This window comes from Mesoplodon mirus (assembly GCF_964341445.2).
Source record: "Mesoplodon mirus genome assembly, chromosome: 14".
Lineage (NCBI taxonomy): Eukaryota > Metazoa > Chordata > Mammalia > Artiodactyla > Ziphiidae > Mesoplodon > Mesoplodon mirus.
Window position 1 is genome coordinate 43,875,404 of NC_138990.1, and position 19,363 is coordinate 43,894,766.

The 19,363-nt window shown below is 39.0% G+C and overlaps 1 protein-coding gene across 12 annotated transcripts in view; it reads left to right on the forward strand.

Annotated features, from left to right (window-relative positions):
• The window catches only part of NCOA1 (nuclear receptor coactivator 1), a 265,050-nt gene that overhangs the window by 225,964 nt on the left and 19,723 nt on the right, over positions 1 to 19,363 (forward strand). For all 12 annotated transcript variants that reach the window (XM_082642226.1, XM_082642227.1, XM_082642225.1 and 9 more), the window contains 2 exons: positions 9,663 to 9,764; positions 11,679 to 12,081. In XM_082642226.1, the coding sequence (XP_082498352.1) occupies positions 9,663 to 9,764; positions 11,679 to 12,081 (505 nt within the window). The remainder of the gene's footprint in view (positions 1 to 9,662; positions 9,765 to 11,678; positions 12,082 to 19,363) is intronic.

The window sequence follows — 19,363 nt, forward strand, 5'->3', positions numbered from 1 at the left end:
TAGTTCTGAAGCATTTTTTCCTCTGTCCCCACCCATTTCATTTTCATGTTATCTCACAGTTCAAAGAATATATAAAGCTGTAAGTTTGGAATCCCAACTCCCACACTTCTGGCAGTTTTACTTCTCTTCATCGCTAAGTATTAATGTATTTTCACCTATCCTCATTGCCTTCTCTTCTGTTTTTAGACTTGCTGTTCTTTCTGCCTTGAGTTAACTCTACCATCCTCTTTGCTACCTGGCATTCTCATCTTTCAAGGTCCCATTGAGCTCACTCATGCTCTTGGTCTCTGCCTTCAGGTCCTAGGCTAAGTTAGTTGCTCCCCCAGTGCTGCTCTACACATCTATATATGCAGTATAGCGCTTGTGCGTTGCACTTCTGTATTGGCCTCTGCCACTCAACAGAGAGTTCCCAGAAAATAGAAATTTGCTCACTTTTGTAGCCTGAAAACTTTATATACTATCTTGCATATACTGAGTTTTTTTTAAATCTTTGTAAAACTTATGGCTCATTTAAACTTATGTGCAAGGTCTGTTGAGTTTAAGAAGTATGTAGATTTTCATACTTAAGAGCCTTTTAGAACCATAATATTTCTTATCTTTATTTTTGACGTGATTCTGAATGTTTTATCCTATTCCACAGTGCCTGAAAGTTGTAACTTTAATATTTATATTATATTGGACTTTTCCCTCCAAATCAATTTGTTTTCTAATCTAATGGGAGTCAAAAAATGAATGAAACTAGAGTTGAGAATTGAGCTTTTTGGAGATAGCTGTTTGCAGCTCTTTGGATTCTCTTATAAAATTTTCATAGGCTTTCTAGTTTTCAAATAGTATATTAAAATATATTAAATGTATTAAATATGAATATAATAAAATACATTGATATGTCAGTGTATTTTATAAATAATTTATATATTATTAAGTACCGTATAAACACAAAACAGTATTGGTATTATTACTGTTATCTCTCTGAAAAGTTTATTCATATCAAATTGTTGAGTAAGAAATCCTTTAAGCAATAGATTGTTTATCAGGAGATATCACTTGTAAGGATGCTTGTTTTGTTATTTGATAAAGTTAAGGCATGCCTATGACCTGGAATGCTAAGCCTGATATAGATATTATCCTTCAAACTAATGTTCTGTAGAAGATTGTTCTAGGAGATAATAATAAATGTTAATGGCTATATGTCAGAAAAAAAGGTTCATGATAAATAAATTGCATAGTTTATCCCCTTCTTGGAGCTCTGCACTGTGCTTTGGCCAATTAAAGTCTCATAGAATTAATACAGTAAAGAAATCTATTTCACCTTGTGTAACCCATTATTTCCAATGCTTAATACAGCACAGCATGCTATTTTCCTGGCACATCTATTAATATCCTGCAGAACAATGTTCTTTAGAACACCAATTTGGGAAATGCTGGTCTAAAGTAATTACTTCTTCTAGTTAAATAAATAGTCCATTTTCTCAGACCATTTGTTTCTTATATAATTCTCTCCAGCTAATGAAATTACGTCGGATTTTCCCCAAATATATACCCATCAGACAGGTACCCTCCAAGTCAGAAGTACCTCAACTTTTCCATTCATCTCCCAGACCTTTATAGAATGTTCCCTATTGTATATTTACTTTTTTACTCATGACAGTTTAAGACCTAGGGCCAATGTTTCTTTTCTCTCTACTATTGCACGTGTCTGAAATAACTAAGTTTTTTTTTTTAATTTTTATTGGAGTGTACTTGCTTTACAGTGTTGTGTTAGTTTCTACCATACAGCAAAGTGAATCAGCTATACGTATACATATATCTCCTCTTTTCTGGATTTCCTTGCCATTTAGGTCACCACAGAGCATTGAGTAGAGTTCCCTGTACTATACACTAGGTTCTCATCGGTTATCTATTTTATACATAGTATCAGTAGTGTATATATGTCAGCCCCAATCTCCCAATTCCTCCCACCCCCACCCCCACGTCCCCCTTGGTATCCATACGTGTGTTCTCTAGTCTTTGTCTCTATTTTTGCTTTGTAAATAAGATCATCTATACCAATTTTTTCAGATTCCACATATATGCATTAATATACAATATTTGTTTATCTCTTTCTGACTTACTTCACTCTGTCTGACAGTCTCTAGGTCCATCCACGTCTCTACAAATTACCCAATTTCGTTCCATTTTATGGCTGAGTAATATTCCATTGTATATATGTACCACATCTTCTTTATCCATTCATCTGTCAGTGGACATTTAGATTGCTTTCATGTCCTGGCTGTTGTAAATAGTGCTGCAGTGAACATTGGGGTGCATGTGTCTTTTTGAATTATGCTTTTCTCAGGGTATATGCCCAGGAATGGGATTGCTGGGTCACGTGGTAGTTCTATTTTTAGTTTTTTAAGGACCTTCCATACTGTTCTCCATAGTGGCTGTATCAGTTTACATTCCCACCAACAGCACAAGAGGGTTCCCTTTTCTCCACACCCTCTCCAGCATTTGTTGTTTGTAGATTTTGAGATGATGGCCATTCTGACCAGTGTGAGGTGATATCTCAAGGTAGTTTTGATTTGCATTTCTCTAATAATTAGTGGTATTGAGCATCTTTTCATGTGTTTGTTGGCCATCTGTATGCCTTCTTTGGAGAAATGTCTATTTAGGTCTTCTGCCCATTTTTTGATTGGGTTGTTTGTTTTTCTGATATTGAGCTGCATGAGCTGTTTATATAGTTTGGAGATTAATCCTTTGTCAGTTGCTTTGTTGGCAAATATTTTCTCCCATTCTGAGGGTTGTTTTATCGTCTTGTTTATGGTTTCCTTTGCTGTGCAAAAGCTTTTAAGTTTAATTAGGTCCTATTTGTTTATTTTTCTTTTTACTTCCATTACTCTAGGATGTGGGTCAAAAAAGATCTTGCTGCAATTTATGTTAAAGAGTGTTCTGCCTATGTTTTCCTCTAAGAGTCTTATCATCTCCGGCCTTACATTTAGGTCTTTAATCCATTTTGAGTTTATTTTTCTGTATGGTGTTAAGGACTGTTGTAATTTCATTCTTTTACATGTAGCTGTCCAGTTCTCCTAGCACCACTTATTTTTTTTAATAAATGTATTTATTTTATTTATTTATTATTTTTGGTTGCATTGGGTCTTCGTTGCCACACGGGCTTTCTCTGGTTGCAGCAAGCAGGGGCTACTCTTCATTGTGGTGCACAGGCTTCTCGCTGCGGTGGCTTCTCTTGTTGCAGAGTACGGGCTCTAGGCACGTGGGCTTCAGTAGTTGTGGCTCGCGGGCTCTAGAGTGCAGGCTCAGTAGTTGTGGTGCAGGGGCTTAGTTGCTCCACGGCATGTGGCATCTTCCTGGACCAGGGCTCGAACCCGTGTCCCCTGCGTTGGCAGGCGGATTCTTAACCACTGTGCCACCAGGGAGGCCCTCCCAGCACCACTTATTAAAGAGGCTATCTTTTCTCCATTGTATATTCTGGCTTCCTTTCTCATAGATTAGGTGACCACAGGTGCGTGGGTTTATCTCTGGGCTTTCTATCCTGTTCCATTGATCTATATTTCTGTTTTTGTGCCAGTACCATACTGTCTTGATTACTGTAGCCCTGTAGTATAGTCTGAAGTCAGGGAGCATAATTCCTCCAGCTTCATTTTTTTTTCCTCAACATTGCTTTTGCTGTTCAAGGTCTTTTGTGTTTCCATACAAATTGTAACATTTTTTTGTTCTAGTTCTGTGAACAATGCCACTGATAATTTGAAAAGGATTGCATTGAATCTATAGATTGCTTTGGGTAGTATAGTCATTTTCACAATATTGATTCTTCCAATCCAAGAACATGGTGTGTCTCTCCATCTATTTGTGTTGTCTTTGATTTCTTTCATCAGTATCTTATAGTTTTCTGCATACAGGTCTTTTGCCTCCTTAGGTAGGTTTATTCCTAGGTATTTTATTCTTTTTGTTGCAGTGGTGAATGGGATTGTTTCCTTAATTTCTCTTTCTGATCTTTCATTGTTAGTGTATAGGAATGCAAGAGATTTCTGTGTATTAATTTTATATCCTGTGACTTTACTCAATTCCTTGATGAGTTCTAGTAGTTTTCTGGTGGCATCTTTAGGATTTTCTTTGTATAGTATCATGTCATCTGCAAACGACAGTTTTACCTCTTCTTGGCGAATTTGGATTCGTTTTATTTCTTTTTCTTCTCTGATTGCTGTGGCTAGGACTTCCAAAAGTATGTTGAATAATAGTGGTGAGAGTGGGCACCCTTGTTTTGTTCCTGATTTTAGAGGAAATGCTTTCAGTTTTTCACCATTGAGAATAATGTTTGCTGTGGATTTGTCATATATGGTCTTTATTATGTTGAGGTAGTTTCCCTCTATGCTTACTTTCTGGAGAGTGTTTTTTATCATAAATGGGTGTTGAATTTTGTCGAAAGCTTTTTCTGCATCTATTGAGATGATCATATGGTTTTTGTTCTTCAGTTTGTTAACACAGTGTATCACATTTATTGATTTGCATATATTGAAGAGTCTTTGCATCCCTGATATAAATCCCACTTGATTATGGTGTATGGTCCTTTCATTGTGTTGCTGGGTTCAGTTTGCTAGTATTTTGTTAAGGATTTTTGTATCTATATTCATCAGTAATATTGGCCTGTAATTTTCATTTTTTTGTGAGATCATTGTCTGCTTTTCATATCAGGGTGATGGTGGCCTTGTAGAATGAATTTGGGAGTGTTCCGCCCTCTGTAAGTTTTTGGAAAAGTTTGAGAAGGATAGGTGTTAGCTCTTCTCTAAATGTTTGATAGAATTTGCCTGTGAAGCTTTCTGGTTCTGGACTTTTGTTTGAAGAGTTTTAATTACAGTTTCAATTTCAGTGCTTGTGATTGGTCTGTTCCTATTTTCTATTTCTTCCTGGTTCAGTCTTGGAAGGTTGTACCTTTCTAAGAATTTGTCCATTTCTTCCAGGTTGTCCATTTTATTGGCATATAGTTGCTTGTAGTAGTCTCTTATGATCCTTTGTATTTCTGCGGTGTCAGTTGAAGTGTCTCCTTTTTCATTTCTAATTTTATTGATTTGAGTCCTCTTCCTCTTTTTCTTGATGGGTCTGACTAAAGGTTTATCAATTTTGTTTATCTTCTCAAAGAACCAACTTCTCGTTTTATTGATTTTTGCTATTTTTTTTTGTTTCTCTTTCATTTATTTCTGCTCTGATCTTTATGATTTCTTTCCTTCTAGTAACTTTGGGTTTTGTTTGTTCTTCTTTCTCTAGTTCCTTCAGGTGTAAGGTTAGGTTGTTTATTTGAGATTTTTCCTGTTTCTTGAGGTAGGATTGTATTGTTATAACCTTCCCTCTTAGAACTGCTCTTGCTGCCACCCATAGGTTTTGGGTCATTGTGTTTTCATTGTCATTTGTTTCTAGGTATTTTTTTATTTCCTTTTTGATTTCTTCAGTGATCTCTTGGTTACCTAGTAGCACATTGTTTAGCCTCCCTGTGTGTGTGTTTTTTACAGTTCTTTTTCCTGTAATTGATTTCTAATCTCATAGCATTGTGGTCAGAAATGATGGTTGATACGATTTCAGTTTTCTTAAATTTACCAAGGCTTGATTTGTGACCCAAGATGTGATCTGTCCTGGAGAATGTCCTGTGTGCACTTGAGAAGAAAGTGTATTCTGCTGCTTTCAGATGGAATGTCCTATAAATATCAATTAAGTCTCTCTGGTCTCATGTGTTGTTTAAGACTTGTGTTTCCTTATTAATTTTCTGTCTGGATGATCTATCCATTGGAGTAAGTGGAGTGCTAAAGTCCCCCACTATTATTGTGTTACTGCTGAATTCCCCTTTTATGGCTGTTAGCATTTGCCTTATGTATTGAGGTGTTCCTGTGTTGAGTGCATAAATATTTACAATTATTACATCTTCTTCTTGGATTGGTCCCTTGATCATCATATGGTGTCCTTCCTTCTCTCTTGTGACCATCTTTATTTGAAAGTCTATTTTTTCTGATACGACTATTGCTACTCTAGCTTTCTTTTGATTTCCATTTGCATGGAATATTTTTCCATCCCCTCACTTTCAGTCTGTATGTGTCCCTAGGTCTGAAGTAGGTCTCTTGTAGACAACGTATATACAGGTCCTGTTTTTGTATCCATTCAGCCAGTCTGTGTCTTTTGGTTGGAGCATTTAATCCATTTACATTTAAGGTAATTATCGATATGTGTGTTCCTATTACCATTTTCTCAATTGTTTTGTGTTTGTTTTTGTAGGTCTTTTTCTTCTCTTGTGTTTCCTGCCTAGAGAAGTTCCTTTAGCATTTGTTGCAGAGCTGGTCTGGTGATGCTGAATTCTTTTAGCTTTTGCTTGTCTGTAGAGCTTTTGATTTCTCCATCAAATCTGAATGAGAACCTTAATGGGTAGAGTAATTTTGGTTGTAGGTTTCTCCCTTTCATCACTTTAAATATATCCTGCCACTCCCTTCTGGCCTGCAGAGTTTCTGCTGAAAGATCAGCTGATAACCTTATGGGGATTCCCTTGTATGTTATTTATTGCTTTTCCCTGCTGCTTTTATTATTTTTTCTTTGTATCTAATTTTTTGTTAATTTGGTTAATATGTGTCTCAGCATGTTTGTCCTTGGGTTTATCCTGTATGGGATGCTGTGTGCTTCCTGGAATTAACTATTTCCTTTCCCATGTTAGGGAAGTTTTCCACTATAATCTCTTCAAATATTTTCTCACACCCTTTCTCTTTTTCTTCTTCTTCTAGGACCCCTATAATTTGAATATTGGTGCATCTAATGTTGTGCCAGAGGTCTCTGAGACTGTCCTCAATTCTTTTCATTCTTTTTTCTTTATTCTGTTCCTCAGCAGTTATTTCCACCATTCTGTCTTCCAGCTCACTTATCCGTTCTTCTTCATCAGTTATTCTGCTGTTGATTCCTTCTAGTATATTTTTAACTTCAGTTATTGTGTTGTTCATTAGTGTTTGTTTGTTCTTTAGTTCTTCTAGGTCTTTGTTAAACATTTCTCATATTTCCTCCATTCTATTTCCAAGATTTGGGATCATCTTTACTATCATTACTCTGGATTCTTTTTCAAGTAGATTGCCTATTTCCTCTTTATTTATTTGGTCTTGTGGGTTTTTACCTTGCTCCTTTGTCTGCAACATATTGCTCTGTCTTCTCATTTTGTCTGGCTTACTCTGTTTGAGATCTCCTTTCCACAGGCTGCAGGGTTGTAGTTCCTCTTGCTTCTGGTATCTGCCCCCAGTGGGTGAGGTTGGTCCAGTGGCTTTTGTAGGCTTCTTGGTGGGAGGGACTCGTGCCTGTGTTCTGGTGGGTGGAGCTGGATCTTGTCCCTCTGATGGGCAGGGCCACATCAGGTGGTGTGTTTTGGGGTGTCTGTGGGCTTAGTACAACTTGAGGCAGCCCATCTGCTGATGGGTGTGTTTGTGTTCCCGTCTTGCTTGTTGTTTGGCTTGGGGTGTTCAGCACTGAAGCCTGCAAGCAGTTGGTGGAGCTGGGTCTTGGAGTTGAGATGGAGACCTCCAGGAGAGCTCTCGCCAATTAATATTTCCTGGGCAAGCAAACAGCAACAAAAACAATTAAAAACAAACAAAGCCCCAAACAAATGGTAAAAGCAAAACCAAACAAAAACAAAGAAAACAAACACACACACGTACAAAATAAGAAACAAAAGCAGAGGAAAAAAAAACGAGAACAACCAGACAAACAAAAGAACCTCAAAATGAAATCAAACAATTAAAAACAAAATCAACAAAAACAAAAAATAGAAAACAAAAGAAAAGCAGAATGCAAACTGAAGGAAAAAGCAAAGAAAACAAACACACAAAAATAATTTTTAAAAAATGATTTTAAAAAGATAAGAACAAATAGAACAAAGGATAAAAAGAAAATAGAACAAAGGAAAGAAAAAAAGAAAAAGAACAACAAAAAGTAACATAGAAATAGAAATATAAAACAATTAAAAACAAAAAAAATTAAGCTAAATAAAAATAAGAACAAATAATAATAATAAAACAGCAACAAAACAAAACATTAAAAAAATAGTAATAATTATATTTTCCTGGGGTCTCAGCTATCAGCGTCATTGCCCCCACCATGAGTCACAGCCAACCTTCACCTCCCCAGGAAGCCCTCCAAAGCCTCTAGGTAGGTGTCTGGTCCCTCTGTGGACACTGTGGGGCAGCTAAGACTCTGACCTGGCCCAGCTTCCACATGTACTAGTCCCCAAAGTCCACAGCTGCTAGAACTAGGCCAGCTTCAGTTGTGGGAACACTCATTGTCCATTCAGATATTCCATAGATGCAGGGTTTACCAAGCTGAAGACAGGGATTTAATCTGTGGTTTGTGTAGCTGCATGGAAAGATTTTTGTTCTTCTTCCTTAGTCGATCCGCCCTTGGGGCTTAGCTGTGGTTTTAGCCTCACCTCTGCATTTGGGCCACCCACAGAAGTCTGCCCCCGAGGCTGCCGTGGAGTACTCGGGTCTGCCCTGGTGAGGACAGGGTGTGGAGGTGGCACGACTGCCTGGGTCACGGGGGCCCTGGCAGTGACAGGGGTGTGGCAAAGCCAGTGGCTACAGGCACGAGAGATCTGGCCCAGGTGGGAGGCTTTCCTAGCACCTGGCGGCCGGTGCAAGAAAGTCAGCCCTGGTGGGGGCTTTTACTAGCACCTGGAAGGGCAGGGGCCCAGCACGTGGGGAGAGAGAGGCAGCAGTGGCATCTCTACCCCCTGTGCGTCACTCAACAGAGGTGCCTTGCTTCTATGGCAGTCTGGGTTTTCCCCACAAGCATTCCTCATTGTGGATTTCCTCCCTCCTGTCCCCTTAGGCCATCTTCTCACCGGCAACAGCAGTCCTCCCTGCAGGTTTGCTCTCCAGTCCCCATGTTCCAGCTCTCAGCCCCCATGTGCACCGGCGGACACACGTCCCAGTCTGGGGTGTGGAGGGCTGTGGTGCGGACCATCTGTGTAGGTCTGTCCTGTCTGCCACAGACCGGCCATTTCACCCTCCTCCGACAGCCTCAGATGCTCCCCTTCTGTCCCAACTGACTTCCCCATTGGTGAGGGGGCTTCCCTGGATGCGGGAACCTCTCTTCTGCTTCAGCTCCCCGCCAGGGGCACAGATCCCGTCCCACTTCCTCTCCCCTTCTTTTTCCCTTGTTTCTTTCATCCTGCCCAGTTATGCAGGGATCTTTTTTGTCCTTTCCGGTGTCCAAGGTCTTCTACTAGTTTTCATCTGGTGTTTTGTGAGAATTGTTCCATGTATTCTTGCTGCATTTGTGGAAGGAGATGAACTCCATGTCCCCCTACTCCTCCACCATCCTGGTGAATCTGAAATAACTAAGTATTAACATGTTTTAAAAAGCATGATAGGGCTTCCCTGGTGGCACAGTGGTTGAGAGTCTGCCTGTCGATGCAGGGGACACAGGTTCGTGCCCCGGTCTGGGAAGATCCCCCATGCTGCGGAGTGGCTGGGCCCGTGAGCCATGGCCGCTGAGCCTGCGCGTCCGGAGCCTGTGCTCCGCAACGGGAGAGGCCACAGTGATGAGAGGCCTGTGTACCGCAAAAAAAAATAATAATAATAATTAATTAATAAAAGGGCCATGCTGTATTTTTATATGTAGAAATATATCTCATTGTTTCCATTTTTCTCTAGTTGATCCACCAAAATCGGCAAGCTATCTTGAACCAGTTTGCAGCAAACGCTCCTGTTGGCATCAGTATGAGATCAGGCATGCAGCAGCAAATTACACCTCAGGTAACGTGAGAAAACCAGGCATTGTTAGTACTTCTCTAACCCATAACCCAAACTGTATTTCTTAAAGTGTTGACTTGAGTGTCTTTGAAATGGTCTGTGAACTGATCTTTTAATGATGTTTGTACTGTAGCTTTCTTCTAGAATGAATTTATAATCAACTTGTGATACCCCTTACTGATATTTGATGTAAAGCTGAGGGTTCTTTGTTTCGTTTTGTTATTATTGTCATTGCTATTAGATATCAGGTGTCTAAGTAGAAAACTCTTATTGCTGTCCTGATTAGTACCAGTAATAAGAAGCCTCGGATATGAAACTGTGTGTATGGTGCCTGAAACCTGATCAAAACCCAGTCACATTGCTTAGTTATCTTAACTACCTTGTGTTCTGCACTCAGTCTGAGCATCAGCATTTTGTTTTTTATTTGTTTTAATGATCCTTGTGTAAGAACCCAGAGCCATTGGAACTAAACATAAAAAGAACGGTGTAGGCTTCTAAGTGTTATCTAGTGCTTCTTCCCTATTTAACTTCTGCACGTACTTTAATATTTTTGCTTCAACCACTTTTTTTTTTTTTGGCTGCACCACGCAGCTTGTGGGATCTTAGTTCCCTGACCAGGGATTGAACCCAGGCCCACGGCAGTGAAAGCGCCGAGTCCTAACCACTGGACCACCAGGGAATTCCCTCAACCACTTTTTTTATGGTTTCCCAACAAATTACACAAAAATTTGGGAGATGAGGTATTTTAGAGAGGATTTGAACAAAACACTTCTCCATAAAATGGACCTAGAAGGATTGGGAGCAAATACTAACCAAAAGGATAAATATTGATAGAAACTGCTGTTTAGCAGCAGATGTTGACATCTTCATGGATCCAGACTTGGGTTTCTCTGTCTTAAAAATCTCATGCAGGGGTAATTAGGTTATAAGGATACAAGACCCCACTCTTGGAATTCACATAAAGACGAATTCTGTCAGGAAGTCATTATGTCACAGTTTCTTCCAGATTAGACTTCATCTGGTTGGCAATTTTCATTTTAATAGAGCTGTATGCTTTAATCAGCTCCTCAACCTGAATGGACATTTTCTGACGAAGGCTTTATTGACATGCCATGTTGCTTTGCAAGTTAGACCAGAAAGTGACTTCAACCTAATTTTACCACTTCTTTCATCATTCATAATATTATAGCTACTAAAACACTTACTCTAATGCCTGGAGCAGTCTTACACTGCAACAATAATATAAGATACCTGGGTTCATTTATTTCTGCTTATTATTTTGTTTCTAATTAATTATTTGCATTTTAAGTGACCATTTGGCATTGGATCCCGGATTTCTGATTCTTCCTTTTTTAATGGTATTTGTAGGTTTTTCTAATTGTGAAGATAATGCACATTCATTATAGATGACTTGGAAAATACAGAAAATTAAAATCACCTGTTATCACATTTCATTTAAGTAAAGTGGAATAAACGATCTCAAAGAGAAAAGGGAAAACTAAGTTTCACCATACTAGAAACACAGTGAATTTTTTGGAAATGAAAAAGAAAAAAATCCCCTAACAACCTAATGCCAGATAAGATAGAAGTCATCAAGCACATTTTATTTCTCTTCTTTATGGTTTTCATGTTTCTCTTAATAGTTTTCATGGCCTATATTATAATACTAATCAATATATGCTTTCTTAGACTTTTATCAGTCCTATGTGACTTTAATCTGTAAAATGTACTTATTTTCTCTCCTGTAGCTATTACTTAAGAGGTTTTCTTCCTTTTCTGTTTTAGTTTCCCTTGTACACTGATAATTGCTACATATCCTGTTGCTCCAAGCTACTAGGCTTAATCCTGTAAGCTGTCTAAGATAGGTGGTAATCATAATAATATTAGTAAGTGAGGATTTTTTTCTCTCTTTTTTAGCCACCCCTGAATGCCCAAATGTTGGCACAGCGCCAGCGGGAGCTGTATAGTCAACAGCACCGACAGAGGCAGCTAATACAGCAGCAAAGAGCCATGCTTATGAGGCAACAGAGCTTTGGGAACAACCTCCCTCCCTCATCTGGACTGCCAGTTCAAATGGGGAACCCCCGTCTTCCTCAGGGTGCTCCGCAGCAATTCCCCTACCCACCAAACTATGGTACAAATCCAGGAACCCCACCTGCTTCTACCAGCCCATTTTCACAACTGGCAGCAAATCCTGAGGCAACCTTGGCCAACCGCAACAGCATGGTGAACAGAGGCATGACAGGAAACATGGGAGGCCAGTTTGGCACTGGAATCAGTCCTCAGATGCAGCAGAATGTCTTCCAGTACCCAGGATCAGGTATGAGGATTACACCTTTATGTTGCTTTTATAAGTACAGTTGGCCCTCAGCATCCACGGGTTCCATACCTGTGGATTCAACAACCCCAAATCGAAAATATCCACGCCCCCCCCCAAAAAAATTCCAGAAAGTTCCTAAAAGCAAAAGTTGAATTGGTTGCACTCTGGGAACTATTTACATTGTATTTACGTAGCATTTACATTGTATTAGGTTTTACAAGTAATCTAGAGATGATTTAGTATATGGGAGGATGTGCATAGGTTCTGTTTCTTCATTTTATATAAGGGACTTGAGCATCCATGGATTTTGGTATCCATGAGGGTCCTGGAACCAATCCCCCATGGATACCAAGGGACGACTATACCACATACAGGCTTAGGTCTCTTTTCACATGTGTTTCAGTTCACTGACATTGAGGCAATTTGCTGAAGAAGAAAGATGCTGAGGGAGTTCCCTGGTGGCCTAGTGGTTAGGATTCCGGGCTTTCACTGCCGTGGCCTGGGAGGAACTGAGACCATGCAAGCTGTGGGGCACGGCCAAAAAAAAGAAAAGATGTTGGCGTTGGAGTCAGGAAATCCAGGCTCTAGGCTCAGCTCTTGCCACTAAATGGTTGAGTGGTTTGAGGCTTCTCTCTTTACATAAAGCTAAGATGATTAAATTAGAGGATCCATAAGGACCTGACACGAAAATTTTTAACATTTTGTCCGCAAAGCATATTCTTACTTTCTTACTTTCTCTCATTGATCCCTATAAGAATCTTAGGAGAGTCCATGTCAGACAATGGGTGTAAGTACATTAACTCAAAATTTGCATACAGATTTTAAAAATTATCTTGTAAATTTTTTTTGATAGATTACATAAGGATAATCAGTCTTCACAAATTATCTCAGACTTCTCATTGGTGTCACCACCCTTAGCTGCTTAGGTTGTAAGCTATTCCTCTGAAATATCAGGCAGCTTTCTGGCTTTCAAAAGCTTTGTTCTTTTTTAATCTTTCATTTGCAGTGTCTCTGTCCTATTCCCTTTGTCCTAGGTAATGATATCTTTTTAAAATTTTTCTTCTATCACTTGGAGATTCTAATAGGTAGTGACAATAAAACACATTTGATTAATCCACCAGGTTTAATTAAACTGATGCAAAATTAATGGCAAATTCCTGGGAAAAAAATTGAAATAAATCCCTTCATTTTATAAATGAAAGAAAAAGTAAATTTTAAGCCTGCTTAAAAATGAATTTCAATGAGAAAGCTACTGTTTGACCTGAATAAAATGTTGAAGTTATGTAGAGATTTTTTTACATGGCAGTATGCTTATCACCTTTGACAGCCAAATCAATTTAGACTTTTCATTCTGGTGGCAACAAGTGCTGAAATCCTTTGACTATTAAATTAAGTATCTAGGGAGACATGTGTCAGACAGTACCAGAATTCTCTAAGACGTTTTAATCAAAATTATACCACATCAGTTTCTTTGTCCTCAAGACAGTGAAGTCATCTTTGGCTGGTTTATATCATTTACACTGTATGTGTGGGCAAGAAAAGTATTATAAATCCATATTTTAATTATAAGATTATCTGAACAGGAGTGGCCTTCAAAAGAGTTGTATTTTCATGTGCCCTGTGATTTGTGTATGCAAAGATTTTGACGAGGTTCCTTCAGTGTATTCCAGCCTACAGAATACTTCCTCCAACATGAGAAGACTTATATAGTTTGTTTCCCCATTGCTCTTCCAAAATGGCAACTTAGCCAAAACAGCAAATTGATTCTTGGTAGCATTTATGATACTGATTGCAGAGCCTTAAATAAAAAGACTTATGTCATTCATTGGGGAAAAAAATAACCACAAATAAGCCAAACATTAATAAATTCCCCAATAAATTGTCTTATTAAAAAAAGTAAGATAAAAACAGTACGTCTCAAAAAACTAAAAATACAAATACCATGTGACCCAGCAGTTCTACTACTGGGTATATATCTGAAAACACTAATTTGAAAAGATACATGCACCCCAATGTTCATAGCAGCATTATTTACAATAGCCAAGATATGGAAGCAACCGAAGTGTCCATTAACAGATGAATGGGTAAAGAAGCTGTGGTATACATATACAATGGAATACTACTCAGCCATAAAATAAATGATGATATTTTGCCATTTGTAACAACATGGATGGACTTGGAAGACATTTTGCTAAGAGGAAAGAAACTGATGGTTACCAGTGGGGAGAGGGAAGTGGCGAGAGGGAAGTGGGGAGGGGCAAGTTAGGGGTAAGGGATTAAGAGGCACAAACTACTATGTATAAAATAAATAAGCTACAAGGATACCTTGTGCAATACAGGGAATTTAGCCAATATTTTATAATGATTATAAATGGAATACAACCTTTAAAAATTGTGAATCCTGTGTCATACACCTGAAACTTATATAGTATTGTACATCAACTATACTTCAATTAAAAATTATTTAACTAATTTAAAAAAAAGAAACAGTACTTATGTCAATTTTCAGTCGTGCTCTTTAATGCTTCATCTCTGGAAAGCCAAGAAAGGATGACTTCTATCTGCTCCTGTTTCTTGACTAAGCCTCCTGGAAAGGCAGTACTCCAAAACCCCATTTCTTATGAAGTTGACAAGATTTCCTTCAGGGTTGTGGGTCTAGTCTTTAATCTCTTGCAAGTCACATAGAATACAGTGATGGAGATAATGAGTGGGCAGAGCTTCCTTCTTCTCCAGACAGTACAACCAGATGTGTTACTACCCACTGTAAGTGCTCTGTCTGGTACCCAGACTTTTCTTCCAGTCCAACTTTGAATTGACAAAAAATACTTTTCACAAAATAAGATTCTTTTTTATGAAGTGAGTATCTGTACTACAAACAAACCCCAGAAGCTAGGTACAGTGGAGAGAGTAGTCGTTTTATCCAGTTGCAGTTTGAAATGAAATGGCAGAGCTTTCAGGTCTTCCATGAAAAAACAAAAGCACAGGGGGAGAATTGTTTTTCTGGAGAGCATAAGAACATTTAAAGGTTCAGTAGTTTAAATTTCTTCCATTGCTCTAAGTTATAAACTTGCACTATCATGATCAGCAACCTGGTAGAAAGCTGCAAGACCAGGTTTTGTGTTGGTACAAATTCAAGTTCTGGAGAAATTCCAACCTTTTCAAATCAAGCCTTCTCCAAGAAACAAAAAAAACAAAAAGCACCACATGTTTTTATAAATAAAGTTTTATTGGAACACATCCATGCTCATTAGTTTACATACAGTCTATAGCTGGCTTCACACAGTAGAGTTAAGTAGTTCTTACAGAAATGTTATGGCCTGCAAAACTGAAAATATTTACTATCTGGCCCTTTGCAGAAAAAGTTGGCTGATCCCTGTGTTAATTAATGATAGTAAAACCAAAGGATGAATAAAGTAGCTTTGCTTTAGTCCTTTGCTTTGGCATCTTTCAACTTAAAATAGACCCAAAGTAAATGAAGGAAAATGTAGGTCATAATAATGACAGCGTATGCTTTCTTTTATTTCTGAAAACAGAAAATTATTGTAGACTATCATGCCATGATGATGAGTGCACAAGAACAGAATTAGACATTTAAAATTTATTTTATGGTAATATTCAAACAAAATAGGAGAGAAATTTTAAAAGAAATTTTTTGTACCTATTTCATGAATTCCTTGGAGCCAATCCAGAGCTCCCTCTTCTGTGAACTACAGGAAACATGCTACTCCGCTCACTCCTCCCGAGTGATGTCATCTACTCCTGTGGCTTCAATGACTTCTTCATGCTTATGACTTTCTTCTCTATACCTAAACCACATCTCTCAGCGCATGTGAGAGACATACCTGAATTTTCTACCAGCACCCAAACTTGTCCAGAGCTAGGCTCATCAACTCCATTTCCCCTTCCCTCCATGCCTCAATGTGCCAGTTTAACAAACCTCTCAAGTTCCAAGAAAGAATACATACCTTGCTCTCTTTTACTTCTAGGCTTTTGTGTTTTCTGTATCCTTTGTCTAAAATGTCCTTCCCTCATCTGTCTCATTCCTGTTCCTCCCTCCCCTCAGAGATATCTCCTCTGGGAAGCCCTCCCTGACACTCCCAATCATAAGTACTCACCACTCTGTCTTTTTTTTTTCTTAAAGTATGATGTTTTTTTTTTTAATTTTATTTATTTATTGGCTGTGTTAGGTCTTCGTTGCTGCACACGGGCTTTCTCTAGTTGCAGCAAGCAGGGCCTACTCTTCGTTGTGGTGCGCGGGCTACTCATTGCAGTGGCTTCTCTTGTTGCACAGCATGGGCTCTAGGCACGCAGGCTTCAGTAGTTGTGGCTCATGGGCTCTAGAGCACAGGCTCAGTAGTTGTGGCCCACGGCTTAGTTGCTCCGCAGCATGTGGGGTCTTCCCAGACCAGGGATCGGACCCATGTCCCCTGCATTGGCAGGCGGATTCTTAACCACTGCACCACCAGGGAAGCCCCACCCTCTCTTAGAGCCAATTGTTCATCAGCTGCCTTTCTTTTTAAATAGCAAGTTCCTTGAGAGAGCCAAGTGTGACCTTTTAAATCTTTGTTTCTCAAGTGCTTAGCACAGTGGTCTGGTGGGGAGAGTAGATGCTCAATGAATCTTTTAATGGAAAAGTGAATCCTAATTCTAGTTGCTGCTGCCAGGTGGCTGTGGTGAAATTTATGGTCCAGCGGGGAGACTTAACATAATCAAAGATAGAACTGTAGAATTTTTAAACTAGAAGGAAGAAGATTGTCTGGTCCAAGGAATCCAAGGTCCAGTGCAGTGGCAGAACTGGGGCCAGAACTCTACCCCTCCAAATTCATTATTCACAGACTGGTTCTTTCTACTAAAATTAGGTCATCTGATAAGGAAAGCATGGGCAGTTAGAATGTGAAATGAGGTCAGAAAAAAATGTCAAAAAGCATGCTGGGACTTCCCTGGTGGCACAGTGGATAGGAGTCTGCTTGCCAATGCAGGGGACACGGGTTCAATCCTGGTCCGGGAAGATCCCACATGCTGCGGAGCAACTAAACCTGTGCACCACAACTACTGAGCCTGCGCTCTAGACCCCACAAACCACAACTGCTGAGCCCACGAGCCACAATTACTGAGCCTGCATGCTACAACTACTGAAGCCCATGCACCTAGAGCCTGTGCTCCACAACAGGAAAAGCCACCGCAATGAGAAGCCCGCGCACCGCAACAAAGAGTAACCCCCGCTCGCTGCAACTAGAGAAAGCCTGCATGCAGCAACGAAGATCCAACGCAGCCAAAAATAAATAAATATATTTATTTTTAAAAAAAGCATGCTGATGTACTTGAAGTCTTATTAACTTTGACCCCACAGAATAATAGCCAGAATGTGATAAGTATCTTCCCCCCCTCACATATATATTTTTCCTGAAAGAAATTACTTTATCATAAATAAGATTAAAAATGCATTAGAAACAGATAAGTATTTTTTAAAGATCATAACCAAAATAGTTAAAAGTTAAAATGTAGAATTAATGCAAAGACAGCCAATATAAAAATGAAGATGATGGGGGGGAACCCACCCTCTAGAGTCATAAATGAAAAAAATAATTTCTCCATATATTCTAAGTCAAAATTATTTACCAGAGATTAAATTACATATGGAGGAAGCAGCAAGGAGAAAATTATGTAGCTTTTTTTTAATATATAAATTTATTTATTCTATTTTTGGCTGTGCTGGGTCTTCAGTTGCTGCCTGCCAGCTTTCTCTAGTTGCAGTGAGCGGGGGCTACTCTTCGTTGTGGTGCACGGGCTTCTCATTGTGGTGGCTTCTCTTGTTGTGGAGCACAGGCTCTAAGCACGTGGGCTTCAGTTGTTGCAGCACCCAGGCTCAGTAGGCTCAGTAGTTGTGGCTCGTGGCCCCTAGAGCACAGGCTCAGTAGTTGTGGTGCATGGGCTTAGGTGCTCCGCGGCATGTGGGATCTTCCCGGACCAGGGCTTGAACCTGTGTCCCCTGCATTGGCAGGCGGATTCTTAACCGCTGCGCCACCAGGGAAGTCACTGTAGCTTTATTTGTATAAATTTTACCAAGAAAACAAGTAGCTAAATGTTTAGTGAAAGAAAAAAATATAGAAAGTCTACAGTTGGCTCAACTTTCACAGAAAATTTAAAATATTTTTAAAACTGTAGCCTATAAAAAACAAAAGTGAATACTTTAACTACATATCTGGCTAGTTTAACCAAACAGAAAAAAGAGAAAAGTCATTGTATTAATAATAACAGAACACAAAATATACAGTAATCTACAATTATGTTTACAAGGAGACATTAAGGGCATAGAGACATACTTATGATATAATGATAAGGGAAAGAAGCAAGCCACAAAGTTAGGCAATATTTCATAGAGGAAGATTTGAAGGAATTATACTAAATTATGGGTAATCACATTATGATATTCTTTTTTTCTGTACCTTTATAACTTTCTTTACCTCAACAGTATTTAACTGTGAAATGTATTTTGTCAGGAAAAAAATAAAAAACACAAAATGCTAGCATAACAAAACATAAAAAGAAGCCCATTTTTACTCTTTTAAATTTTTATGGACTTCCACTTTTGGTCAAGATGGAATAACAGGGACGAGATTTATTCTTCCATCTGAAACAAACAAAAAATTGAACAATAGTTGTAGAAATTGCCCAGACTGTGATGCAGGAAGGGGGAATATAGTTGAGACAATGGCGCTTAAGAGTCTGGGAAAGCCAAGGCAGGTAAAGGTTTTAGGGCACAGAACAAGAGAAGAGAGCCACACAGAGAGAGAACCATGGGGATGTATAGAGGGTCCTGCTCAGGTCTTCATTTGAGAACCGATCAGTGTGTGTGTGTACACAAACCGAGGCCGGGGAAAACCACCTGAAAAGAACTGAGGGAACATCTTCAGAGTTTACAAGGGCCAGTTCCTCTTCCCACCAGCCAGAATAGAAAACCTCAAAATTCACAGTGTCAAGTAGAATACTCAGAAATGTTTGTGCCTAAGTAGCAGGGCAAAATAAGCACCAGGCTAAACCCTGCTCTTGTCTCTTTAGGCACAAGACCCAAAAGAATTAAAACTGTTACCATGTAACCTATCCACGACCCAGACAAAGGTCGAATATTTAAATTTAAAGGAATTTTTAAAATCTAGCACCTAACAAGGTAAAATTCACAAGCCCTGGAATCTGAATTTTTTAAATTACCAGACATGCAAAGATAAAGGAAAATAAAACCAATAACAAGAAGAAAAATCAGTCATCAAAATCAACCCAGAAG